The 26,424-nt window shown below is 51.9% G+C and overlaps 1 protein-coding gene and 1 long non-coding RNA gene across 3 annotated transcripts in view; one reads left to right on the forward strand and one right to left on the reverse strand.

Annotated features, from left to right (window-relative positions):
- The window catches only part of LOC131384221 (uncharacterized), a 34,303-nt gene extending 31,106 nt beyond the window's left edge, over positions 1–3,197 (forward strand). The window contains exons 3-4 of the long non-coding RNA XR_009214868.1: positions 548–741; positions 1,473–3,197. This is a non-coding gene — a long non-coding RNA (uncharacterized LOC131384221). The remainder of the gene's footprint in view (positions 1–547; positions 742–1,472) is intronic.
- The window catches only part of RUNX3 (RUNX family transcription factor 3), a 65,172-nt gene extending 61,498 nt beyond the window's left edge, over positions 1–3,674 (reverse strand). Inside the window, exons 1-2 of one of the 2 annotated variants that reach the window (XM_032759357.2) lie at positions 3,520–3,674; positions 3,004–3,094 (exon numbers count right to left, since the gene is read on the reverse strand). In XM_032759357.2, coding sequence (XP_032615248.1) covers positions 3,004–3,061 — 58 coding nt within the window. In that variant the 5' untranslated portion in view covers positions 3,062–3,094; positions 3,520–3,674. The remainder of the gene's footprint in view (positions 1–3,003; positions 3,095–3,519) is intronic. The other variant, XM_032759359.2, reaches the window with a different exon arrangement.
- Positions 3,675–26,424: the final 22,750 nt, after the last annotated feature.

The raw sequence follows: 26,424 nt of genomic DNA on the forward strand, positions 1-26,424 counted from the left end.
CAAATGCAACTCACTTGTGCCCTTTTACTCATGAGAGAACACGGATCCAGAGATGTCAAGTGACTCAGACACAGTCCCACAGCACACAGGCAGCAGAGCCAGGTGGGGGACTGGGCTCCCCTGGCAGCAGTCCCCAAGCCTGCCCGAGAGGCACATCAGAATCGCTTTGGGGGATTTTCAAAACCACACCTGCCCAGGCCCAAACCCTAGAGATTCTGATTCCGGAGTCTGAGGTCGGAATGGGGAATCCGGTGTTTAAAACACTCTAGGGGCGTGATTTCAGAAAACCCGCTGGCTCCATCACACTTTGCTCAGGGACTGAGGCGGGGTGGCATTTGGAAGACACAGGTAGGAGGAAGAGGAGGCAGTGGGGGACACAGGGAGACCCTTCCCCTTCGGGTAAAAGCCTATGGATGAGAGAACAGCCCGAGTAACATTCTGAGAACACGAGACCCAGATGGACCTGGAGTTTTTGTCTTGCATATAATTTAGGGGTCTGTGACGCTGGGCTGGAGAGGACGGTGTCTTTCCTTTCCCCGGCCTCTAGCTGAAATTTAGCATCATATTCCAGGCGATTTTCCACCAGTGGAAATCACAGGTGTTCTCTGGTCTCACAGCAGTGTCAGGGATGACCTGAAATATTGTTCATGCTCATCACAACTGCATGGCCCACCACGGGGTCTTGTCACTCAGTGAGTTCTTGAAGAGGCACAGACAAATGGAGTTCAACAAATGGAAAACGTGAGCCAATGTCACCAACTTGCTTTCTGAGTTTGACAACGGTGTTTCCGTCGATTTCTTTTCCTTTGTAATCCTTTGGATTTTGTCTTACGCGTTTAAAAACGCAACTCCGAGGAGGAACCTGAAGGTTCCCTGAGACTGCCAAGGGTCGGTGGGTTAGGGACCCTGTAGGGGGCAGCGTGGGGTTGGCACCCTGCAAATGGGACCCTGGGGCTGGGTCTCTTTGAGGAAGGAATTGGCACCTGGAGCCCTGTGAGCCTCCAGGGATGGGATTTGGGAGACGGGCCCTCACGGCGAGCACGTCGTGAGCAGAAATGAACAGGAGAGAGAAGGCTGAAGAGGGGAGACAGGTCTCTACAAAAGTGGAGGGAAGGCCCTCGGGCCGCAGGCCCCAGATCCAAACATCCCCACAGACCCTAGCCTATGAGGCGCCTTCTGTGCCGCTGCTGGCCAGGATCAGCCCGTTCTGCCCAGCGGCCTCCTGTCTCTGGGCGCATATATGACACGTTGGGCCAAAGCCACCTCTCCCTTTGTGCCCTTCGTGCTACTGCCAGCCACCTCCCAGGCTCCGAGGAACAGCACCCAGCCCAGGCCGACCAGGGCTATAGCCCTGTCTCCCAAGGTTCCTTTGTTTTAAACCCTACATTTCTCCATCTTGCGCACGGAAGGAGAAATACAGATTACAAAGACCCGGAAAATGGATTTTATAAACTCTTATTTTCTTGCCACAGAACTGCCTTTAATTAGTTCCGAGGACTACAAAGGGAACCACGTTATAACAGCAGCAACTCCAAGGAAGCAGCCGCAGCTCTTGGCTCTCAGACCTGGGGCTGCCGCTCATCATCGGCCACAGCTAGGTTTGATGGGAGTGCCCCCACTTCAGGGGACAACAGGCCCCTGTCACTCCCCGACTCAGTCCCCATCTGCAGCAGCACAGCCTTCCTTGGCTCACCAGGGAAGAAGAACAGGCCCCGCTCTCAGACAAGCCTTCCCAGAAGCCTGAGGACTCAAACACCCAAATGTGTCTGGGTCCCTGCCCTGAGCCGGCCGCCCAGGCCCCAGCCCTGAATCACTCGGTCAGCCAGCGGCAGGGCAGGCCAATGGGCTGGAGGGTAGGCCGGCAGGCAGACCCACCTCTGCGTCTCTGCTGACCGCCTGGGCTGAGGAAAGGCAGCACCAGCCCCCAACCCTGAAGTTCTAGATCTCATGCAGCCCCTCTGTTCTGGAACCATCCAGAGGCACTGCCCTTACACATGGTCCACCCCCAGGCTCAGACAATGAGAATTCCACAAGCAGAGGAGACTCTATCTGGGGCACGGTAGTAACTCCCCTCCTAAGGTCTCTCAGCAAGGAAGCCACTGAGCCGTGGGGCTTGAGCTCAGGGACTCTTGATCCCCGGTCTCAGGTGTCACAGCCCCGTCTGGGCTCCTGCTGGGGAGGAGGAAGGCAGCAGGGGGTGTCTGAGGCCAGGGTGCATCAGCCCTAAATGCCAGACAGAGGCAGGAGAAGTCTCCCCGTGAGTCCCAGCCCCATTAGAGGCTCCAGGTCGGGGATCTCAGACCCCCTATCCTTGCTGGGAGACACAACCCAGAACTCCGCATCCCTGCAGCCACCAGAAAAGGCAAAAGCTGCCCAGAAACACTTTCTCCTCTCCCGTGGCCAAATCCACGAACTTTCTCGAGGTCTGTCCCCCAGCCCCGTGCGGGTCCAGCTTCAGTGCAGCCCAGCTCTGCGCAGTTTTCTACAAAAGCCTGTGGCTTCCTTCTCCTCCTTCTGCTTCTGATACCCCAGGAGTTACACACAAAATGTGGGCGGTGGTCTCCAGGAAGACCCCTGGATCCCACAGCTCTCCCCAGAAGCTGCCGGCAGTGACCTCCTGAGCCCAGGTGGGGAGTCCCAGGCAGGACAGGGGCTGGGGCTGCAGGCCCAGGGGCCTCGTTAGTGAAGCAGGAAGCCGAGGGTCCCTGAGAGTTCCCCTTGGCCCCTCTGAGGGCTGCCCTTTGAGGTCTTGAGGTCCTGGAGTATCCATCGCCCCCACCGCTTACTGTCCCCACCAGTGGAGGATAAAAGTGCCACAGCGATGTTCCACGCCAAGAGACCACAGAGACCACCAACCCATCTTCCCACCTCAGGCTTTCAGAGGCCAGCGGATTTAGGCAGACAGGCTGTGCGCTTGAGGGCAGCTGGGGCGGTCAGTGGAGGGACGTGGTCCGGGGCCTGGCCACAGCTCCCCACCCAGGGCCCTGGGCAATCGTTACTCACCGCGGATGAAGGTCGGGGAGTAGGTGGGGAAGGAGTCGAAGATGCTGTTCGATGCCATGCCCCGCTCTGAAGAAGGCGAGAATTTTCAGCCCTTCAGGGGGTTGGGTTGGGATTCACTTGGTTAGCTGTTGTTTTATTTTTTTTTCCCCTAGCTACTTTTGAAAATAAAAAGGGGGGTGTTGCTTTTTGTTGTTTTTTTTTGTTTTGTTTTGTTTCTGTCTCTTTTTTCCCCCCTGCTGCTACGAAAAAGAAAAAAGGAAAGAACGCGAGAGTGTGTGTGAGTGAGAGAGAGAAAAAAAAAATCCCCAAGGAAAGTAAGTTTCTGTTTGTACCCAAGAATTTGGATTCCCGGTCCCACAGGAATGTCTAGCCACAAATTCTCAACAGAAGCGTATGCAGAGTGTATCATTAGATGGCGGGAAGGGGCTTTCGGCAGCCAGGGTGGAGGAGCTCCGAGGCTGACAGAGCAGAGTGGGCCCCCTCCAGTGCCACAGGGAATGAATGAATGAGGCTTACCCTTGACAGAGCCCAGGCTCCGGTGGGTATGAGGGCGGCCGGGGGTGGGGAGCACCAGGAGCCAACCAGCTCCCGCGCAGGGCCCTGGAGGCGGCGAGGGCCTGGCCTTGTGGTTCTGTGGTTGAGGGACCAGGCCTTCCCAGTGTCAACCCAACCTCAGCTCACAGGATGCAAGAAGCCTGCTCGCGGCCTTGGCTCATTGGCTGGGCCGCGGTCACCTGGGCCGTGACGTCACTGCCTTTTAGCAGATCTTGTGGCTGCCTCTCTTTTTGGAAAAGAAAAAAACAAAAAAGAAAGAAAGAAAGAGAGAGAGAGAAAGAGAAAAGTGATGGCTTTTATTTGTGGGGCTGGCCTCAGCACGCGGCTCAAGAAACAGAACTGAAAGCGGTTGCAGTGGGCGTGGCCAGGAGGGTGGTTTGGCTCCTGGGTGGGAGACTCCTTCTTAATTAAGGCCAGCATTGGCCTGGGCGGGCTAGGAGCCCCGCGGGACCCTCACCGAGTGCCCGGAGCCCGGATCCACCAGCGGCCGGAGAGCTCCCTGCCATGCCACCTCGCCCCCGGGCTGCGGCTGACTCCCTGCCATTGTCCACCACCATTGTTGCCAGGGAGAGGTGTCCACATGTGTGGCTGGGTGGCACCTCTGGGGCTTTTATGGGAGTTGGGACTAAGTACAATGGGAAACACATGAAGTGGGATTGCCAGCACTCACGCCTGGCCTCGGCCTGCCCACCGAGAAGGGCCTTCCTGGTGAAACCTGGTGGCCTGGCCGCACTGGGGGGCCCTCTGCAGGGCTGGGGGCTGAGGCCCCAGCATGTCATGCAGGGCCCTTTGCTCTTCTTGTTGCCACCTGCGCATCCCCTTGGGGGTCTCTGCCCCAGCCTGATGCTCGGGAGCTTTCCTGCCTCCGGGACTTCGCTCATGCTGTTCCCCTCACCTGAAGCGCCCTTTGTATCCTCATGTCCTTGAGGAGTCAAGGTGCAGAGAGGCTCAAAAGTAGAAAAGTCATGAAGGCGATTGAACCCTATACTTGCACGCTCCCCGAAGTCACGTCAGGATGGGAGAGAGGGTGGAGAGTGGGGGAAAGGTGGCGGCTTTTACCATTTCCCATGCAAGCTCTACTCTCCCATTTCACAGGCCAGGCTGCGAGGCCCAGGGTGGTGACGCCAGCTTGTCTAAGGTCATGTGGTATTCTGGAATGGGATTGGAACTTCAGCCTCTGACTCACCAGCCCCGACCTTGGGCATGACACCAGAGTGCCCTTCCATGCCCTTTAAATGAAGACTTCGGAAAGTCCCTCTGCAGCCTGGCCACCACCCCCTGGCCTCTCCCAGGGACCCCAGGCTTGGGGCTAGACCCTAGCACCAGCCTCGGACTCACAGTGGCCTCTGTAGGCCAACAGGGGTGGAGGTGGGGATATCCCTGGAGGAGGATGGGCTGGTCCAAGGTCCCAAAAAGACGTGTTTCCGCCCAAGGCACAGGTGCACAAGATGGCCTTGGAAACGCTCACTCTGAGCCTCACCTCGGGCCTCGTGAAGATTCAGTCTTCTGTCCCCGAATGGTGGGTCGATTGGTGCTGAGGGTGGGGGTGGTGGGGACAAGAGTTCTAATTTGGCCAGAGAGGAAGCAGGTTTGTGGTGACAGCCACAGAGCTCTAGAGTCAGATTTGGTTTCCAGCCCCAACTCTGCTGAATCTGAGCGGCCAGACCCTGGGGCAAGTCACTTCCTTTCTCTGGGCCTCAGTTTTCTTCCTTGTAAAATGGGGATAACACCTTCTTCAAAGGGCCAGGCACGGGGTGAGGGCATCATAAATATTGGTTTCTTTGGCTGAGGCTCCATGACGCGATTTGGGCTCCGTTATGAGTCAGCTCGGGTAAGGAGCGATGACAGTCATGCGGGGGGAGAGGCTGCCCCGCCCCCACCCTGTGTTGTAAACTCCTCAGCTGGCCAGCCTGCATGGGACTCTCGGGGGTCAATGGCACAGGGGGGGACCTGCCAAGGGGCCTTGACCTCCTGGTTGAATTTGAAGCATTTTGGAGTCAGCCATCTGTGAAATAGATTGGAGAATGTCACAGCTGGGAAGACCCCCCTTATACAGAAGCCGAAACTGCGGCCCCCAGAGGAGCAGAGACTCATCCAAGTTCACGCAATGAGTCAGTGGAACCCAAGACCCTGCTTCCCAGCCCAGGAGCTCTTTCCATTCCAAAAACACCGCCTCCAGTTTTGAACATACCACCCTACGTGCTTTGCTGTTTTTTCCACACCTAGGAGTGGGCCCCCCACTAAGCCCCTATAACTTGATCACCCTGAGGGGCTTCCCCCTCCCTGGGAACCTGAGTCCAGGCCCAGGAATGGGAGGGAATTCAAGAGGCTGTACACGGCCCAGTGATCCATCTGTGCACCGAGTAGTTCAATGCATTCTCGGGGCAATGTGGCAAATGAGAGCCAAGCTTGGTCCTTGCCGCTAAGGGGCTTATCATCTCTACGTGCCCCCTCATAAGCATGTGCTAAGCTTTAAACAGCCCTGGGGAAGCTGCCTGGGGAAGCAGAAAGGACAAGGAGGCTGAAACCAGCCACACCTGAAGCCTGCTTTGTTTCTTATGAACTGTGAGATCCTGGGCAAGAGGCTTTACTCTTCTGAGCCTTGGTTTCCTCACCTGTGAAATGGGGCCAACTGTAGTGCCCACCTCCCAAAATCATAAGGAGGATTCAATGAGAAAATAATTGTGAGTGTGCCTGGCACATAGTAGGTGCTCAATTTCCAGGGACTCCCTTCCCTTGAAATTCTGACTGTGCATTCTCCTGTCATGTAGTGGGCAGTCAGGCTTCCTCTTGTTCTCCACTGAAAAAAACTTAAATCAGGTTAATAAAAAAAGTGGTTGAAGAAGGGAATCATAAGAAATATTATATAAAAATAAAAGGGAATCATAAAAATAGTATCTTAAACCTTTCTTTTAGCTTTAAACTTATAAATGTGCATTAAATGGCCTTCCTCTCATTCTTCTAGCTTAACAATTTCCAGTTTGGCAGTTTGGGTTTCTTTTTTCTTTTCTTTTCTTTTTTTTCTTTTCTTTTCTTTTCTTTTTTTAGAGACAGGGTCTTGCTCTGTTGCCCAAGCTAGAGTACAGTGGTGCAATCATAGCTCACTGTAACCTTGAGCTCCTGGGCTCAAGCAATCCTCTTGCTTCAGCCTCCCAAGTAACTAGGATTACAGGTGTGCACTACCACGCCCAGCTAATTTAAATTTTTTTTTCTGTAGAGACAGAGTCTCACTATATTGCCCAGGCTGGTCTCGAACTCCTGGCTTCGGATGATCCTCTTGCCTCGGCCTCTCAAAGTGCTGGGATTACAAGTGTGAGCCCCCATGCCTGGCATAGTTTTGATTTCTTTAAAGTGGAACATGAATGTAAAGATGCTAAGGAAGGAATGAGCATGTGGCATCATCTAGATTTTACTATTTCTTTCCATCCTTTACAATGTCCCACCCATATCAAATTCAGTTTATTTTTTAGCAATTTGCCTTCATTAAGTCTTCCCAATTTTCATAGAAGCAGAGGCTCCTATCACACGACTGACCTCATGGCATTATCATCAGTCAGAGTCCAACCAGGAAAACAGGAGCCATATTGAGTCCTGGAAGTCAATTCAGGGAGCGTTAGCAACACAGGTGAGGGACAACCTGAGGAGCCAAACAGAGACAGTGAGGAGTCCCAGTGTGAGCATCAGTTCAGCCACTGCCACCCTTTGGGTAAGAGGGACACAGAGAGAGGTGGGGTTACCAGGGCCCCCAGCAGAAGCAGGAACTTAGTGGGCCAGTCCAGCATTTGCTAGAGTCACAGAGGAGACTTAGCCACATGGAGACATCACCTGAGACAAAGAATAGAGGGGAGAAACACCCTGGCTTCTCCTTTGCTTTCGTTTTTCATCTTCTCTTGGTGCCTCCCATTGGTTGAATGTAGCGGGGACCAGCTGGCCAAGGAGCTCGGGGAATGCAGCCCGTGCCATCAAACCCTTGTGTGACAGAGCCAAATAGGGGAGTGAGCAGAGCTGATCTGTGAGCAAACTGGCCCAGGACTGGCATAATCTCCAGTGACGTTCTGTAGCCATGCAAACCCAGCTGGCACCAACCAGTTGGGACACATTCCAACTCATGTCTGGTAAGCTGACGGTTCAGTGGCTGGTGGGAGGAGATGTGGCATTCCAGAGAAGGGCCTGCCAGCTGAGGGCATCCACTGGCATTTTATACGAGAAGTACAGGTGAATCCTGAGAGATACTCGGGGGTCAATTAAGAAGGTGTCTCCTGTGAATGGTGATGAAATTTATTTCCCTAACCTGTGTGCAGGGCTGAGGTTATGTCACCACGATGAGCACTGGATGCAGACCCTGCCTCTGAACATTATGGTTACGATGACAGCACACCCCAAACTACCAGATCCTCCCAACAACCTGCAGGACAGGGCGGCCCTCCTCACTTTTCAGAGGAGGAAAAAACTAATACAGGGATTAAGCCCAAGATTTAGCCTCCAGGAGTCAGCACGGCCAGCTTGGACTAGGCAGGTAGCAGATTCAAGGTGGACACTGGCCTTGGAGTTCAAATTCTGGCCTTTCATCAGCAGATCCTGGTGTGAGCCCAGGGAAGCTGCTGGAGCAATATCTGCCACAGGCTGGGGGTGGGGGTGGGGGTGGGGGTGGGGTTGGGGTACTTCACTTTCGAGGGATAGCACAGAGACACTAAGATGCCGCCACTCAGCCAGATCAGCCCCTCCCCGGGGGTGGAGAATGGGGTCTGCAGGGCCGTGCAACCCACCCAGGACCAGAACACCCAGGCCAAGCCAAGGGATCATCAGCTGAGGACCTACCACGTGTGGCGCACATGCTGAGAGCTTTAGGCATGGTCCCTCCAGGGGTGGGCTCTGAATACAGGGCACCACGCGCCTAAGCGGTCTGATAGTCTCTGGGGGAGAGCCAGAGAGGTGGAGAGACCTGCCCAAGGTTCCCCAGCTTGCCGGTAAAGGAAGCAGGATTCAAACCCAGCCCGCCCTCCGCTTCTCTCTTTCCTGTTGTTTTGAAAAACTGCTCTCGGCACCCCCTTCAGAACAAGAACCACCTGTCCTCACCTCCTGCCTCGGGCCCTGCTCTTGGCCGAGCCTCGAGCTGCCACCCCATACAGCTGCTTCAGTGTCTCTTGTACCACAGGGGTGGTGGCACCGAGGACAACCTAAGGACTGTCTCCACCCGCAGCGTCTGCCTCGCCAGGGACCCCAAGAGCTCTACCTGCTGCCTTGCCTCCTGCCTGAAGTTCCCTTAGTGCGTGTTGGGGTTTGAATACGTTTCAGTGAGAAGTCCCGTGTTTAAGAGGCAGATGAAATCGGGAGGAGTAGCAGTGTCGCCCTGGGGAGATTAGCTGACTGAGGGGGGACAGCGCAGGCTGGGATGCGTCCTGCTTCCCCAGGAATGGGCTCACTGCCTCCTTCTGCCCAGTGTCATCTTTGCTTAAATAATCAGCAGTGATGCTCCTCTCACCCCACAGCCACCTACGCACAAATGCCTCCTATGGGAGTTTCCAGAGCAAGCTGTTTGGGAGGCAGACGGGGTGGAGATGGCTCTCCCCAGCATCCAGCCCAGGAACTGAGGCTCACCGGGTGAAGGCTTCACATACAGTCATACAGTGAGTCAGAAGGATTCACCCACAGGTCTGCTGCAGCCACATCCGGTCGTGTCCCCAAGATACCCCTCCACTCCCCATTTCTCCCCCAAGTCCCTTCCAGGGGGGTGAAGGTGCTGGGGCTGTAGAGTTGGATGGATGAGCCAGGTTCAGATCCCAGCTCTGGCACCGCCTAAGGGTGTGCTAGTGTTCGGGGCTATCAGAACCTCACTGTTTTCACCTGCAAAGTGGGAGAAGTACGCACCTGTCATCTCCCCAGGGGCGAAGGTGAACAGGGACCTCCTGGGAAGAGCATGTGGTGGGCACTCGGCCAGGGTGAGGTCGTGTCTGTGTGTGTGTGTAGGGGTGTGTCTGAGCTTGTGTGTGTGTGTGTGTGGGTGTGTGTGTAAGGATGTGTATGAGCTTGTGTGTGTGAATGTGTGGGGGTGTGTATGCGTGTGTGTGAGTTCGTGTCTGTGTGTACTCACGTATGTGTAAGCATGCATGAGTGTGAGTGCATGTGTGTGCATGTGTATGTGTGTGTGAACTCGTGTATGTGTGCATGTGTGTGGGTGTGTATGTGTGAGAATGTGAGCTCGTGTCTGTGTGCGTGTGTGTGTGTGTGTGAGAGACTGTGTGTGTACACATGCATGTAGGGAGGACAGGGCAGAGGTGTGTGGTGGAAGGGGGCGTGTGTCTGACTCACCACTTTGCCAGGGCCTTAGTGCCCCCCAGCAGATTCCTGCCCTCCCACTCACTTCCTCCAAGGCCTGCTGTGAGGGGCACTGAGCTCCCGCGGTTTCTGGAGGCTGACCCCAGCCAAGGGCTGCCTGAACCTGGGTACCAGACTACAGGATGGGGTGCTGGAGAAGTCATTCGGTGCGCCCTCCCTGAGATGCTGTTCCACTCAGGGGCCTCTCTTGTGTTCCTCTGAGACCTGGAGTCTTGCCCATAAGATGCTTCCCTCCCTCAGAGTTCCAGGCCCCTCAGAGGAAGAAGAAAAATCCCAAACTACAGCCCTTTTGGCTCATAAAATGATCTTTCTCTGGGTCTTTAGGTGGAATAATCTATTTTTAACATCAAAGGGTTCTGCCACGGGCTTAGACCTGGTAAGGGAAGGGCTTTGTGTGACCACAGTGTGGCTCAGAGGCGAGCACTCCTCAGCTGGGATGGGGCAGGAGGGCGCAAGGAAGGGAGCCCCACCCTCAGGGCAGGCAGAGCGGGGAGAGAGCCACCGAGAGCCCCACTCTCTGGATGCCTGGCCCAGGGCTCCTTCCCATTCCATTCAGTGACCGTCTGTCTGGGGCCAGGCCTTGCACCCTCACCATTTCCTCTTAGTGCATTCTCGCTACAAACCGAGTAATAATAACTAACAATAATCACAAGCTAGCACTTCTTTAGAACCTGCCACATGCGGGGGACTCTTCTAAGAACCTTGCACAAATCAACTTAATTCATTTAACAGATAAGAAGACTGAGATTCAGAGAGGTCAAATCACTTGCCCAAGTCCAGCTCAGAAGGGACAGAGCCGAGATTTGAACCCAGACAGTCTGTATTATTATTATTAGTCCCATTGACAGCAGAGGAAGCAGAGGCTTGGAGAAGCTGAAGGATTTGCTCAAAATAACCTAAAACAAATGTCGAATCAGGATCCGTGACAGGGCTGTCTGACCCAGAGCCCTCTGAGCTCTCTCCAGTCTGCAAGCTTCCATGGTGTGGTGCCTATGACCTCCACTGATTCTCCTAACAAGTGATGCGTGTGTATGTGGGGGGGGGACGTCCTCCTATCTTGCCCTTCCTCATATTACTGAGAAGGAAACTGAGGCTCAGAGAGGAAAAGGGCCTTGCCTGGCAGGTAGGAAGTGGTAGATTCGGTGTCTGAATTCTGCTGGAATTCCCAAAGCCTTTGCTAGAAGCTGACATATGAACCCCCAGCTCCCATGCCACTCCCAGTCCCTGCTGCTTTCCTTGAGGGAAAGGGTCCCAGGAAATGTCAGGATCGGGCTGTAATTTAAAAAAATAACTTGATCTTCAGGGTTTTTCCCTCCTTCTATCTCACTCTTTTTCTTTCTCTTTCAACAATAATGACCTTGTTTGCAGGGGTGTGCCGGCCAGCAAATTCGCTGACCCAGGCAAAAGGAGGGGGGATGTCATTATGTGGTTGGGAAATGGTGGGGCATTTTGTATGCCACCGACTTAGCATCCCAGGAATTTCAGCAGCCCTCAAGGAAATGACAGAATGAGTTCCCATCCAGGATTGTGGCTTCCCGTCTCTCTCTGTGTGCATTTTCCTGACATTAAACTAGGATGCTTTGAGTATCTGCACATAAGAGCGTGTGGGAAGAGGGGCTGCCTGGCGTGAGGAGAGAGCCCTGGCCAATGAGGTTACAGGCCGAGGCTGACAGAGGACTCAGGCTCAGAAAGGGGCAGGAACTTGTCCTGGGCCACACAGCTAAGGCCAAGATCTGCACCACCTGACTCTCGGTCCAGTGCTCTTTCTACAATGTCAGCTTCTGGGAGTAACCTGCTTTGTGCACACAGAAAAGTTCTTTTCTCTCTCTGCATCATTTTCCTCATCTGGGAAAGGAGGATTGAGATCAGTATCTTAGTCTGGGTTCCCCCATAGGCAGACCCTGAGTCTAAACAGTTTATCTGTGGGGTTATCCCAGGAAGCAGGGGTGAGGGAGAGGGGCAAGTGATGAGTGACACAGGGAAGGGAAGGCAGCCCATATAGGGTGCAGGGTGGGGTGGCTTACCGTCCTGGATATCTGGAGCTCAACCCCACCAGGGACGCTCAGAGGGACCGTGTGGAGTGCAGTACAGAGCTGCTCCCCTGGGGAGTGGGAGCTGGGGTATGTATCCACCGGCTCCCAGGTCTCATTGGTCGAGAGTTGCTCTGGCAGTAATGACTCTTGGCAATTCTTGCTGCACCACTGAGCAAAGCTCACTCAAAGCCAGAAAACATCCTCAGGCCACCTGTCCTTATGGGGAGCTGTCAGTTTAGGGCATATGAGTTGTCTTTTATTTTTTGAAATAAAAATAAAAAGAATTAAATAAAAATTTAAAATAAATTTTTTTTTAATTTTTATAATTAAAAAAAGGAAAACTGTGGTTGCCCAGGCTGGAGTGCAGTGGTGCAATCTCACCTCACTGCAGCTTTGGCCCCCCCCTGGGCTCAGGTGATTCTCCCACCTCATCTTCCAGAATAGCTAGGACTGCAGGCAGGAGCCACCACACCTGGCTATTTATTTATTTATTTTTTTTTTGTATTTTTAGTAGAGACAGGGTTTCAACATGTTGTCCATGAACTCCTGGACTCAACTAATCTACCCTCCTCAGCCTCCCAAAGTGCTGGGATTACAGGCATGAGCCACCGTTCCCGGCCAGGGCATATGATTCCTAGGGTGTCGCCCAGCTCTGACAGGTGAGGACTCATCATTTCACGTGCATCTTCATTAACGTCCTAACTCAACCCTTCTAAGCTGCCCTGCCATCAAGAAAGTAATGTGTTGGCACAGTAGATAGGGGACAAAATCACTCCCTCACCCCTGTGCCAGGGCCTGAAATTCCCCCACCCAAGCTTCAGCATGTGAGGCCTTGGTTTTTAAATAGTGTGCCCTGGAACCCTGGGAGGCAATGCCTCAGGGTGCCCCAAGGATTAGGCTGGATGGGGGAAAGGCGACTCTGTCTGCTTCACCACTTTGACCAGAGAAACCTGCTTTGCCTATGTTTTCATTTTTGTTTTAGCTTTCATTTTCTACCTCAAAGTTATACATGCTCATGGTTTAAAGAGTCAAATATTTCTAGAAGGCTGTCCTTCCCAGCCCCAGAGAAAAATCACTTTCAATTCTTTGAACTGTTTCTTCTAATATTTCCTTGATTTCTCTAAACAGCATGTTTCCCAAGCCCACTGTGATTTTTCCATTTTCGGCATTATCTAATGACTTTCCACCATGAAGGAGGACTGGGCTGCTTCTCACCTGGCTCCCTCCTTACCAAGTGCCTTTCCGTCCTCACTGGATAGTTATAATTTTGTTTAGATTCACTGTTAGTATTTCCCTTTTTACAGCTGGGTAAATGCTTCCCACAGCTGAGCCATGTAGTATGCTCTGATTTCATTTCCTTCCTTGCACAGCTTTGTTTTCCCTAGAGTTGTTATTTGTTTAGTTTTTCATTTGCATAATTTTCTGTGTACTTGTCACTAATACATCCCTACACTCTCTGCTAGCTGTCCAAATCTCCTATTAAGAAATTCGTGGCCGAGTACAGTGGCTCATGCCTGTAATCCTAGCACTTTGGGAGGCTGAGGTGGGAGGATCACTTGAGTCCAGGAGTTCAAGACCAGCCTGGGCAAGATGATGAAACCCTGTCTCTCAAAAAATAAATAAATAAAAATTAGCTGGGGGTGGTGGCACACACCTGTAGTTCCAACTACCCAGGAGGCTGAGGTGGGAAAATTGCTTGAGCCCAGGAGATTGAGGCTGCAGTGAGTGTAATAGCACCGCTGCCCTCCAGCCTTGGTGATAGAAGCAGACAGATGAAGGAAGGAAGGAAGGAAGGAAGGAAGGAAGGAAGGAAGGAAGGAAAAGGGAAAGGGAAAGGGAAAGGGAAAGGGAAAGGGAAAGGGAAAGAAGAAATTCAATAACTTCAGGTATTCTCTCAGTTTCATCTTTTTTGAGCCCTCTCTCCTGGAATCCCCTAACTTGATCCAGTCTGTACCGATTGCTCTTAAGGAATGCTGCTATCTGTCAACTCAGGAACTCCCTTCACTGTCATCCTGGGGTTCTCTTTGCCTTCTCTTACACTGAGCCCTCTGTTTTCTGGATCCTTTTTCTTGGTTTACTCCCTTTGTTGACGAGCATATCTTCCATTAGCTTCCTGAGAAAGCACACGTGACAGGTAGATTTATTTGGGAGCTTGTTGCATTTGATGTCTTTGGTCATACATCATAGATAGTTTGGCTGGTATAGAAATTACGATTGAAATGATCTTTCTGCAGATTTTAAAGGTGTTTCTCTATTGCTTTCTTGCTTCTTGTGCTACTGTTTATAAGTCTAAAGACACTAATTCTTAATATCTGAAAAGAGCCTACTTTTTCTTTCTTGAAGTTTTGAAGATATTCTCTTTGTCTCAAGTGTTCTGAAATCCCATAGTGAGATGCCTTCATGCAATCCTGTCTTCTCCATTGTTCTGGACATTCAGTTAATCTTTTTGATCTGGACATTTCTAGTGATCAGTCCTGGGTCATTTTCGTAATTATTTCTTTGATCATTTTCTCCCTTGCCTTTTCATTGTTCTCTCTTTTTTAGATTCTAAAGAATTATAAAATTCTCATTTTTTCTTATTTTCTATCTCTTTGTATTTTTATAGTCTTTAGGTGGGGAGGGGGATGACATCTTAATTTTTTTTTCTTTGAATGCCTCTATCGAGTTTTTAATTTCTATTATAATAATTTGAATTTGTATTTTGTTTTCTAATTATTACATTTCATAATACTTTTTCTTACTGCATAGATGGAGTCCCTCCTCTTACTTTCTGAGGATAGCGTTGATATAATTTTTAAAAATATTTCATCTCCCTGCATAGTCTGTTGTTTTCAAGTTACTTTAAAAAAATTCTCCATTTTGTCTTGTCTTTCTGGGTAGGGGTTTTCTTCCTATGGCTGACGATTCTTTGCTGTTTGACCCTATTTAATAACAAGGTACTAAACTCTGATCGGAAGCTCTGTGTAATTGTGTAGGACTGCCAGACTCTGGACTTTATAGAGGGGGTCTGGCTAGGTCATTTCCTTGGTCAGTATCTTTACATCTTTCATCTTATTCTGCTTGGATTCCGTAGGGTAGACTCTTCTGATCTGTTTGGAAGGTACTGGACTGCCTATCAATGTTCTGGAGTGAAAAGATTGTAAAGGTATGTATGCCACATTAACTGGATCCTGCATTTCAGCAGTGTAGCCTTTGTCTTTTACGTGGCTTGTCCCCTCCTATCCAGAGTCCCTCTGTTTTTCTCTTTTTAGAAAATAAACCTCGAATATTCCACTGGGGTGGGGAGAAGACCTGGGGGTCTAACTGCTTTCTAAGCAGACTTTTCCTGTTGTCAGCCCCATTTTTACCTCCATTTCCGGATATATCTCTTGTGCTGCCAATCCCTGCGTCCTCAGAGGTTTTGCAGGGTAAGAGGTTGAGTGGCTTTCTGGCTTTCCCCACTGCTGTCTGTAGGGATTTAGGTCTCTCAGATCTGCCAAGTCCGTGGCTTCTCATGCCGTTGCTTTCCAGGTTCCTACGCTTTGTTGTTGTTATCTTTTCCCCTGTTCTCTTTGACTTTGTAGGTTTATGCCTAAAACAACACAAGACACCACCAACAACGACAGTACTTTACAGAGAGGAAGCAGAGGTGAATGCATGCGTCCAAACCACACCTTTCTGTTTTCTACATTGTGGGGAAGATTTTGTTTGAGGTAAGAATTCCTGATGTATCTTATGTTTGGGAAGACTTAATTTTCAAAAGATGCTCATTCTTCTCCAATTAATTTACAAATTATATTAGCAAGTCCAGTGAAAGCCCCAACAAGATCTTTTATAGGAGTTGACAAATTGTTTTTAAAGTTCATAGAGGAGGCCAGGTGTGGTGGCTCACACCTGTAATACCAGCACTTTGGGAGGCTGAGGACAGATCACTTAAGGCCAGGAGTTCAAGACCAGCCTAGCCAACATGGTGAAACCCCGTCTCTACTAAAAATACATAAATTAGCTGGCCGTGGTGGCAAACACCTGTACTTCCAGCTACTTGAGAGGCTGAGGCGAGAATAACTTGAACCCGAGAGGCAGAGCCTGCAATGAGCTGAGATCGTGCCACTGCCCTCCAGCCTGGGTGACACAGCGAGACTCTTTCTCAAAAAATAAAATAAAGTAAAGTTCATAAGGAGAATAAATGGCCAAGGAAAGCCAAGACAGTTCTGTAAAAGAGGAGCAAGGAGGCCGGGCACAGTGGCTCATGCCTGTAATCCCAGCACTTTGGGAGGCTGAGGTGGGAGGATTGCTCGAGCTTAGGACTTTGAGACCAGCCTGGGCAACATGGCGAAACCCCATCTCTACAAAAGATACAAAAATGAGCCAGGCATGGTGGTGCGCACCTGTAGTCCCAGCTACTTGGGAGGCTGAGGTGGGAGGATCACCTGAGCCCAAGAGGTCGAGATTGCCGTGAGCCAAAATTGTGCCACTGCACTCCAGCACAAGCAACAGAGTGAAACCCTGTCTCAAAAAATAAAATAATAATAATAATAATAATAATAATAATAATAATAAATACAGCACCTCCGTATGCTGAACTGAAGAAGCAGCCTCGAGCTCTCTCTACCTTCCCTGCCCTTCCTGGCTGTCAAAGCCCAGGATAAAGCCATTCTCTGAAGTTCCCTTATCTCTCCAGAAACTGGACCCCCCGAGAGAAACACAATTGCCTTCCATCCCTTCTCTGAAATTTTATTAACCAGAGAAGATTAAAACTGCAACCATAGAGAAAGCCACTGAAAATTAAACGCCACATATAGAGCCCAAACTGAACTTCAAATTTTGTCCCAAACCATTGCTTGCTTTCCTCTTCCATTCAGTTTCCAGAGATTCATTCACAAGATGATGTCTGCCTCCTGGGTCCATTCATTTCATTCCCCCTAAAAAACATTTACTTCTATGCCCCCTATTCCCTCTTCTCTCATGAAGAAGGGCATATAAGCATCTGGACCTCACTGGGCTATTGGGTAATGGTTCTCCTGCGATTGTCTCACGCTACGCATGTTAAATAAGTATGTATGCCTTCTTCCTCTGGTAATGTGCCTTTTGTCGGTTCATTTTCAGAGACCCTTCAGAGGGTGAAGGGGAAGCCTTACTGAATGCCACTCACTCCATCACCAAGCTACATCCTCCCTCACTGTCCACTCCCCATGTACCACCTCTTGTCTGGCGGTGTGAGCAACTCATTTCCCACCTCTCATCCAGAGAGGTGAACAATCGGTTAGCACCCTGCTGAAGCTTTCACAACTTCCACTTTCTGCAGGAAAACCCTGGTTTTTCCTCCACCCACCCCTCGCAGCCCCAGCCCTCCAGACCATGCGTGGGGCCTCCAGAGCTCCAGACTTCACATCTGCTGACTCGAACCTTGTGGAGACCAGACTCCTCCCTGCACCTGCTTCCCAACCATGGAGGAGCTACTGTCTCTAAACCTCATTCAGGCTCCTCACCCTCTCCAGGCTTGTGGTTTGTAGCAGCTTTTCTTCCCATGTCTGGCCCCCTCCACCAGTCTGTGAGTGTCCTGAGAACAGGAAGTGTGTCCCCAGCTCCAAGCACAGGGTTTCATACCAAGCAGACATCCACAAATGTTTTTTGAATGAATATTTGATTGATTGACCCAATGGGGGATCAAATGAATGGCCAGCTTTTCTGAAACATTGAAGAAGAGAGAGCTCAGATAGTTGGGCTTGGCATTCGTTTCATTTCTTTGATAGCTATGTACTGTACACTTACTAGGTGTCAGGCCCTGTGCTTGGTGCTAAGGATAGGGCAATTAATACCGTGGAGAGGATCTCTCCCCTTGTGGGACTTAGAGTCTAATGGGGGAAACAGACTCATATGGTTTGGCTATGTCCCCACCCAAATCTCACCTTGAGTTGTAATAATCCCCACATGTCCAGGGTGGGGTCGGGAGGAGATAATTGGATCGTGGGGGCAGTTTCTCTCATACTGTTCTGGTGGTAGTGAATAAGTCTCACGAGATCCGATGGTTTTATAAAGGGCAGTTCTTCTGCACATGCGCTCTTGCCTGCTACCATGTAAGACGTGCCTTTGCTCCTCCTTCGCCTTTTGCCATGACTGTGAGGCCTCCCCAGCCAGGTGGAACTGTGAGTCCCTTAAACCTCTTTCCTTATAAATTATCCAGTCTCAGGTATGTCTTTGTTAGCAGCATGAAAACAAACTAATACACAGACATTCAACAAGTAGCTTCATAAATAATTATTTAATTTTAATCATGAAGGCTTCATGGATGACATGACATTTACATAGTCAGGAGTGGAAAGGACCCAAGTATGGGGAGGCATGTGAGGTCTGGGAAGAGTGTGCTTGGTGGAGGGAACAGCATGGGCAAAGGCTCAGAGGAGGGCAAGAGTCCAGCCTGGTTTAGAAACCAAACAAAGGGGTCAGGGGCAGTGAAGAGAGGACAGAAAGGCAGGCTGGGCCAGCATGGTCAGGTGGTCAAGGTGGCCACAGGTAAGCAGAGCATAGATAAGCTCCTGATGGGTTTAATTTGATCTTGGGGTAGGGACATGACATGATCGGTTACATTCTTAAAGTTCTCTCTGGATAACTAGTTGTAGGGGGCCTGGGAGGTGGGGTTGGGGGTGTCCACACATACACAGGGACAGCCTGCAGCCCCCTGTCACCAAGGGCAGAAGGCAGGTGACTCCTATCTCCACCCCTCCCCTGAGCCCCCCTAGTGTCTTCTAAGGACTTACTTTTGTTGTCTTTTTTTTTTCCTTGTTGTGGAGAATGGGGTCTCACTATATGGCTCAGGCAGATCTCGAATTCCTGAGCTCAAGCTACCCTCCTGCTTCTGCCTCCCTAAATGCTGGGATTATAGGCGTGAGCCACCATGCCCCATGTAAGGGCTTCCTTTTAAGGTAGCCCTGGGCTCCTGTCCCTACCACCTCTGAGGTAAACCTATCTCTTCTGAACCCCCTGCCCCCACATACCCTTCATGAGCTTCTCCAGGTGCCCCACATCATGGAGAAAGGGGTGGCCTTTCCCACCTTGAATGCTGACCCCAAAAATGATGCGTTCACATGCTAAGCACTGGGACCTGTGAATATTACCTTATATGGTGGCAGATGTGATTAATTTAGGGATTTTGAGGTGAGATGACGTGGAATTATCTGGATGGGCTGTAAACACCATCACAAGGATCTTTATATAAAGAGGCAAAGGAGAGTAACAGACAAGAGGAGGAGGTGATGGGGCTGTGGAGGCAGACATCAGAGAGGTGCAGCCTCGAGTCAAAGGATTCTCCTCTCGAGCCTCCAGAGGGAGCGAGGCCCTGCCTACACCCTGATTTCAGACTTGAGGCCTCCAGAGCCGGGAAAGAATAAACTGCTGCTGTCCCAAGCCACCCAGCTTGTGGTGTGGTGCCGCGGCAGCCCCAGAGAGGGAAGGTGCAGGCAGAGACCCCACTCGCTGACTGGGGTTTTTGTTAAATGGGTCTGATGTCCTGGACCTCACTGGCTGGGCCAGTGTCCGGAGTGCCCAGCCCAGGGCTTGCTGCACCTCCATTGCTCAATGTGCATTTGTTGAATCAAATTGAGGGGAGTTTGCAAGTGGACAAGGCTGGGCTTGTCAACCAAGCAACCTGTATTCACGTCCTGACTCTGCCAGTTACTTAAGCGATGTGACCCACAGCAAGTGACACAATCCCCACATCTGTAAAATGCGTGTGATGCCAGCATCCGTCTCCTAGACAAGGCAGGGAATGGGAAGGGCCCAGGCCCTGAGGAGGGGACATCTGCCGCAAGGGTTAGACCACCTTTGGTATCAGACGGCACGGGGTTTGAACGTAGGTCTGCCGCATGCTGGCTGTGTATCTGAGGCCAATGTCTTACCCTCTCTGAAGCTGTATGGCCCTCTGAGGGTCTGGAAGGCATCAGGGAATTGGATTGGGGGCAGCTCTCAGCCGGTTGTTTCAACAGTGTCCTCTGGACCTCAGGGACCTCAGGGATCAGCCCAGGCTTGGACGTGCCCATCAGCTCACCCCAGGCGTCTCCTCCCTTGACCTCAGCCCCTCACAGGGCCTAGAAGCCAGGGACCCCCCGGAAAGTGGTCCTGTCACTCGGGGGAAGCTGCCCTCCAGGCTTCTTGTGGGGGGTGCTGAGGAGAAGTGGCCCCTCCTCCTCCCTGTTCCTAACTCCCCTCCCCCACCCTGCCCCGCCCCCTGCTCACAGAAGTTTGATTTCCCCCTTTCGAGGAAACAGATCAAAGAACCTGAAGTTGCCTCCCACAAAAAGGTAAAAAACTTGCCAGCTATCTCCCCACCCCAGGCCTCAGAGAGGCAACCGTGTGCCTACATTTCCCCTTACGTCTCACCCTCACCCTCGTCCTCACACTCACCCTCACGTGATGACCGGGGCGTCACTATCAGTCCCCATTTACCAGGTGGGAAAACTAAGGCTTAGGCCAAGCACATCAGTGACCCCGGGGGCTGGGCTCCGACCTTCGTGGCCTCCCCCAGGCCTGCCCCGCTGCACCCTTCACTGGCTTTTGTCCCCTCCCGATGGAGCTGTCGGCCTCTCCTCCCTGGTAACAAAAGTGACGCGTGGTTCATGCTGAACAGTTGAAAAGACTAAAAAAAAATCTCAAAAATCACTCCTGTCCTGTTATCCAGAATGAAACACTGTCAACGTTTTGGGGTGTTTCTTCCTCTTGAGCTCAAGCTGTCTTTTCATCTTTCCTTCTTTCTTTCTCCAAATATCCCCCCCCCATATTTCCAAATGTTCCCCCATACCTAGATTTTCCTGACTCCTCCCCCACAGAGACAGACTCTCTTTTCACACAACTGGCATTCTTACCCAGAGCACACAAGCTTCAGGGACCCCTGAAATCCCGACACAAAAGTATGTAAAACGTGCAGTCTCCAGCGAGAGGGTCTCTGGCTTTCATAAAGTTCCCAAAGGGTTCTGGAACCCGAATAAAGGTTAAGAAACCCTCCTCTGCCTGGGTTTTTTTGGGATGAGCCCCTGCTGGCCCAGGCCACAGACAGGGGCTGTGACTGTGGAAGGGACCCGCCAACTGGGCCTGCTCGCTCTAGGGACATGATCGCCACACAAACATGGTCATGGATGTGCCAGGGGGTTCTCTGCAGTATGACCCCGCGGACAGGAGTGTGTTTTGGGGGATGGTCCGTGGCCCCCCTGCACTTGGCATTTGTGAAAATACAGCTTCCCGGAATGGCAGACTGGCTTCTGCCCACTCAAGTGCGACCCGCACCCCTCCAGCCACGCCACTTTCCTGCACTTAGAAAAGTCAGAAACGTGCCCTCTGGTTTCTGAGCTTTGCAGAGCCAAGGAGGTGCACTGGCCCCCTCCGGAGTGGCTCCCCGGGGCAGTGTGCCGAAACAGAGGGACAGATGACTTTCTTCTGCTTGCACGTATCTATTTTGCACCTGTTATGTTCTAGGCACAAATCAGGTCTAAGATTCACAGTGAACCAGATGAAGTGTCTGTCCCTCTGGAGCTGGGTCCTAGGCAGAGATGATAAAGAACGGAGGAGTGAGTGTGTGCCATGGCAGATGGCATCCACAATCTAGGGAAAATAAAGCAGGAAAAGGGATGGAGTGAGGGAGGGCCTATTTTAGGTGGGTGGTCAGGGACACTTCTCTCAGCAGGGGACATGTGAGCAGAGACCCAGAGGAAAGAAGGGGTGAGCCCCATACACGGGGTAGGGGGAGGCCTTCCAGGCCGAGGGAACGGCAGACACAGCGTGTGTGGAGGGACAGGAAGAAGCCCCTGTGTCGCTGTTATCTCAGCTCCAGTACGCTGGGGGCTCATCTCACCAGCCCTCAGCTGAGGCCATGGTGGTGGTTTGGGGGCACAGCTCAAGAGGACTTTGAACCTAGGGTTGGCTGATCTGGTGCATAAAAATGTGGGACATCAAATATTACCTGGGCCATACCAAATAGTTGTTGCCTTTCTGAAATTCTAATTTAACTGGACATTCTGTATTTTGTCTGGTGGTGCTATCTGGACCTAGACCATGGACAGAGGTTGATTTAGAAGGGAAAGCTGCTGTTCCCTGACACAGCATTTGTACTTAGCCCTGGGCAGTCAGCAGGGAGCCACGGGAGGGTATTGAGCAGGGGAGAGGCAGGCTCCAATTTGCATTTCCGAAAAGTCACCTGAGTGACTGCAGGGCGGCATTGGAGGGGGAGTGGTGGGGAGAGAGGATTGGTGGCAGGAGATGTCCAGGCTTCTGTGATGTCCAGAACTGGGGCTGAGGCCTGAGACGGGACAGTGGCTTTGTGGAAAGGGGAGAGATGGATTTAAGAAGTGTTTAGGAAGCTGAGTCGAATGAGTCAAGGCTGGCCCAGGTTTGTGGCCTGGAGACTGGACGGTGGTGAGGAGCACGGCGGGGCCTGTTAAGGTGTGGTGGGATGAGGGTGGAGCCTTTGGGAACATGGAGCCTGTTAGGTCAGAGTGTGAGGGGTTCACACTGGCCCTGCCATGTCTGAGGAGGTCTCTCTTACAGCTCTGGAGCCCACGAGAGAAGACAGGAGTTTGGGCGTCCATCAGTTGTCCAGATGTGGCCATGGAAACGTTGTTGCCCAGGGAGATGGGTCAGAGGGCAGGAGGCTGGGATGTGTCAGGCTTTGAGGGTGGGGCGGGTGAGCATAGAAGGTGACTGGGTGGGTTCAGGGATGAGGGGAGTCCTGGGAGGCCTGTAAGGAAGGGGTCATCAATAGGGTGCGGTGACCAGGATCAGCTGGCGAGTTATCAGGGGCAATTTCAGGTGGTGAGTGGGTCTTGCAGGAGAGGCCGGCAGAAGGCAGACAACATGCGCTTATTCACTCATCCATTCACAGATTCGTTCTTTCTTTCAGCCTAGGGGCAAAGAGGAACATGGCCCCCCAGGAGCCCAGGGCTGGAAGGGCTAAGGGGGTGTGGTCAGGGGCCTGGGGAGTAGGGATAGGAAGGGGGTGGCCCTGAGGAACACAGGGCTCAGTGGGAGATGAGAGGGAGAACTGTCTGGGGCAGCCTCTGGAAGCCCTTGACAGTGGGGAGTGGATGGAGAGCAACCTGTCCTGGAGGGCTTCAGGGAGGTGGTGTCTTTCGAGACAGCCAGGTTCAGGCAGGCGGGATGTGAAAAGAAACTCCCAGAAGACCTTGAATCTTCAGCACGCTGGTGACCATGGCATGGGGACCCAAGGTGCTCTGTGGCAAGGTTTGGTGTGATGAGGAGAGAGGATGTCAAGGTACAGGAAGCTCCAGTGATGAGCAGGGGAACTCTGGGCCAAAGGGGACAGAGTTTGGCTTCAGAAGCCCCAGGGCCCCCAATCTGTCCCTTTCCCTGCCTGACGCCTCCTGTTCCCACCCCCCAGAATCCCTATGCTTCTCTATCCATTCCCAGAAAACAATGGAAATGCCTTCCCTGTGAGTCCTCCTGGACAGCAGAGCCCCCTGCCCAGGCCCACACTTGCATCCTGCTGAGGACCAAAGCAGGCCCTGGGCCAGGGGAGGCAGCTGTGCTGGTGGATTCCAGGCAGTGGGAAGCAGAGCACAGGGAGAGACCCTCCCAGCGGTGCAGAGTCTGCTCCTGCAATTGCATTAGGAGCCTGATCCCCCCATGTTATTCTGGGGTCCCACCACACCATGGGACCCAATAATGACAGCAGAGTACTTGCCCCCAACCCTCACCAAAGCTACAGTAGCATTTCCAAGGCAAAGCAGCCAGAGCAAGAGAGAAATCAAGATGCTTCCCTCACGGCTCTGCAGACTCTGCACGTTAAGGCACATCAGATAAGCTTCTTTTCTTGTATGTGGTCAAAGTGTCAGACGAGCCGGCTGCCGTCTGCCTCCCTCCGTGACTCTCACTGCTTGTCTGGGCCTCCAGGAAGCCTGGGGAGGACGTAGGCAGAGACCACTCACCATGGAGCCTGGGCTGGGGTGGAATCCTCAGCCCCATCGAAGCCCCAGCAAATGCAAAAGACCCGGTTCTCTCCTGGCCTACAATCTCCCATGGCTCCCTAGGACCACAGCGTCACCACTATACTCCTCAGCCTGGCGTTGGGGTCCTTCTAGGTAACCCTCTTCCTGCTTCTCCCCATGCACCTCACACTGGCCAGGATGGAATATGCTCTGTGCCTTTCAACCTCCAGGTCATTGCCCACAGGGCTCGCTCCTCTCAGAATTCCCTCCCCTCTTCTGCCATTGTCTAAATCCTGCTCATCCTTCATTACCCAGCTTGCGTATGCCTCCTCCAGGAAGTCCCCAGCTACCAGGCTCATCGTCTATTCTTTGTAGCCAAGACGTCAGCTTCTAGGAAGCTGTTTGCCCTTTAGTGCCCAGCACTGTGTGATATGCGGCATGGGCACCCATAAATGCTTTTGTTGGATTTTTTACCCTGTTCAGCTTAAATTCACATATATTAGGAACCCACTCCAGGCAGGCCTCCCTAAAAACTTCACATACTGGGTTGGGCCTCCTTAAATTTCCATAATGATGTGGTGATGTCAGTATCACTGCCTCCATTCATATGTCAGGAAACAGGCCCAGAGATGCCAGGGGACATCCCCTAGTCACATTGCCGAGAGTGTCAGAGTTGGGCCTATGCCGAGGCCTTTCTGGGTTCAGGGTCTGGCTGTTTCTACTCCCTGCTTTGTCTGTCCAGCTGGAGCACCTTGTAGCTCTTCTGCGTAACTGGGTCTTGGAAGAAAGAGAAGGGTGACCTGCTGTTGCCATGCTTACTTTGATTTCAACCACTCTTTATGATTTCTTTCCTTATAACAAAAGAAATGTATGCTCTGGTCTGACCTTTGAATCCAGTGATCTTTCCGAGATACCCCACCGCCTCTGTTTCAGGTGGACTCCCTGAGTCAGAGAAGGCGGGAAGGTGACCTGGTCCACATCCCCTGCCTCCAGGCAACCGACTGTATCAGTTAGGACTGATATGGTTATTGCTAGTTACAAAACCCAACTCTGATGGTAATTTTATGTGTCAACTTGCCCAGGCCAGAGTGCCCCAGTATATCATCAAACACTAGTCTAAACACTGCTAGGAAGGTACTCTTTAGATAAGATTAACATTTAAATCAGTCAATTTTGAGTAACGCAGGTGACCCTCCACAATGTGGGTGGGCCTCATCCAATCAGGTGACGACCAGAGAAAAAGGACTGACTTCCCCAAGGAAGAGGGAATTCTGCCCGCAATCTGCCTTCAGACTCAAGCTGCAACATCTGCTCTTTCCTGGGTCTCCAGCCTGCCAGCCTACCCTGCAGATTTTGGACTTGTCAGCCTCCACAATTGCATGAGCCAATTCCTTAAAATAAATCCCTCCCCGGCCCTGGCTCCCCTCCACCCCTTTTGTTCTGCTTTCCTCTGTGCTGGCTTCGTTCTTAAGAAGGCTCTTCTTACAAACTGCAAAGAAGGCAGCCAGCAGCTCTAACTTACTGCTGAAGCTTAGCAAACCAGATAAAGGGAGGGCCTGTTTTTCAACAATTCCAGCAAAAGTTCTGGGGCCGACGCTCATTGGCTTGGCTCAGTTCACATGACCATTGATTCCTGAGCCAACTGCTGTGGCTCTGGCAGGCCAGGGGGCCAAGTAGCCCTCCATTCTGTGGTCTGACAATGATTCCTACATGTTTGCCTTGAAGCAGATCCCTGGACTTGCACCAGCCTGACAGGGGAACTGCAAATCTGAAGGAAAAAAGCACGCAAATATAGTGGAGCCCTGGGGTTGGTGGAATGGGGTTGGGGGGAATCAAGCTTTAAATATCCCCCCAGGGAGTTCGCTAAAACTGAAACATCCAGGGAACTCGCTCATGACTCCCCCTCCCCACCAACCCCCAGGCTCCATGGACCTCAGGGCTCCTTTAGTTCCTGCCGTTGCTTAATGCTTGAACTTTCTCTACAGCATTCCGAAGTGGCCACATACTTCTGGTGATGGGGAGCTCATTACCTGTCATGGTAGCCCATGCCGTTTTGGGCTAGCTTGGACTGGGAGAAAGTTCTCCTTTACGTCCAGCTGAAGTCAGTCTACTCGTCAATCCCAATTCTGCCCTCTACTCATCCCCGCTCCCTCGCCGCTTCCTGCCCGCCTCAGCCCCAGTACTAGGCTAATCCCTCATCCACACTCTCCAAGCCTCTAAGTCAGCTCTCCCATCAGCTGCTCTCCAGACGCCGAACTGAGCACATCGCTCATGTTATCTCATGTCCTCCTGCCTGAGGCAGGCACTGTTACTGTGCCTATTTTACAGAGGAGGAGACGGAGCATCCGCAACACGAAGCGACTTGCTTAAGATCATCCGACCAATACAAGGCTGAGAAGGAGGCCAGCTCTGACTCCAAAGCCCATGTTCTTTGCCATCAGATACCCTGCCCTCAACTGTTCCTCAAACGACATGATTTTGAGAACATCCTGCTACCCTGAAACCCTTCTTCCGCTAATGGTCCAGTAGATCAAAGCTTCCCAAAGCGGGGTACCCACAACTGAATTATAATGGTCGGGATTCTCGTA

Source organism: Hylobates moloch, unplaced genomic scaffold (genome assembly GCF_009828535.3).
Source record: "Hylobates moloch isolate HMO894 unplaced genomic scaffold, HMol_V3 SCAFFOLD_9, whole genome shotgun sequence".
NCBI lineage: Eukaryota > Metazoa > Chordata > Mammalia > Primates > Hylobatidae > Hylobates > Hylobates moloch.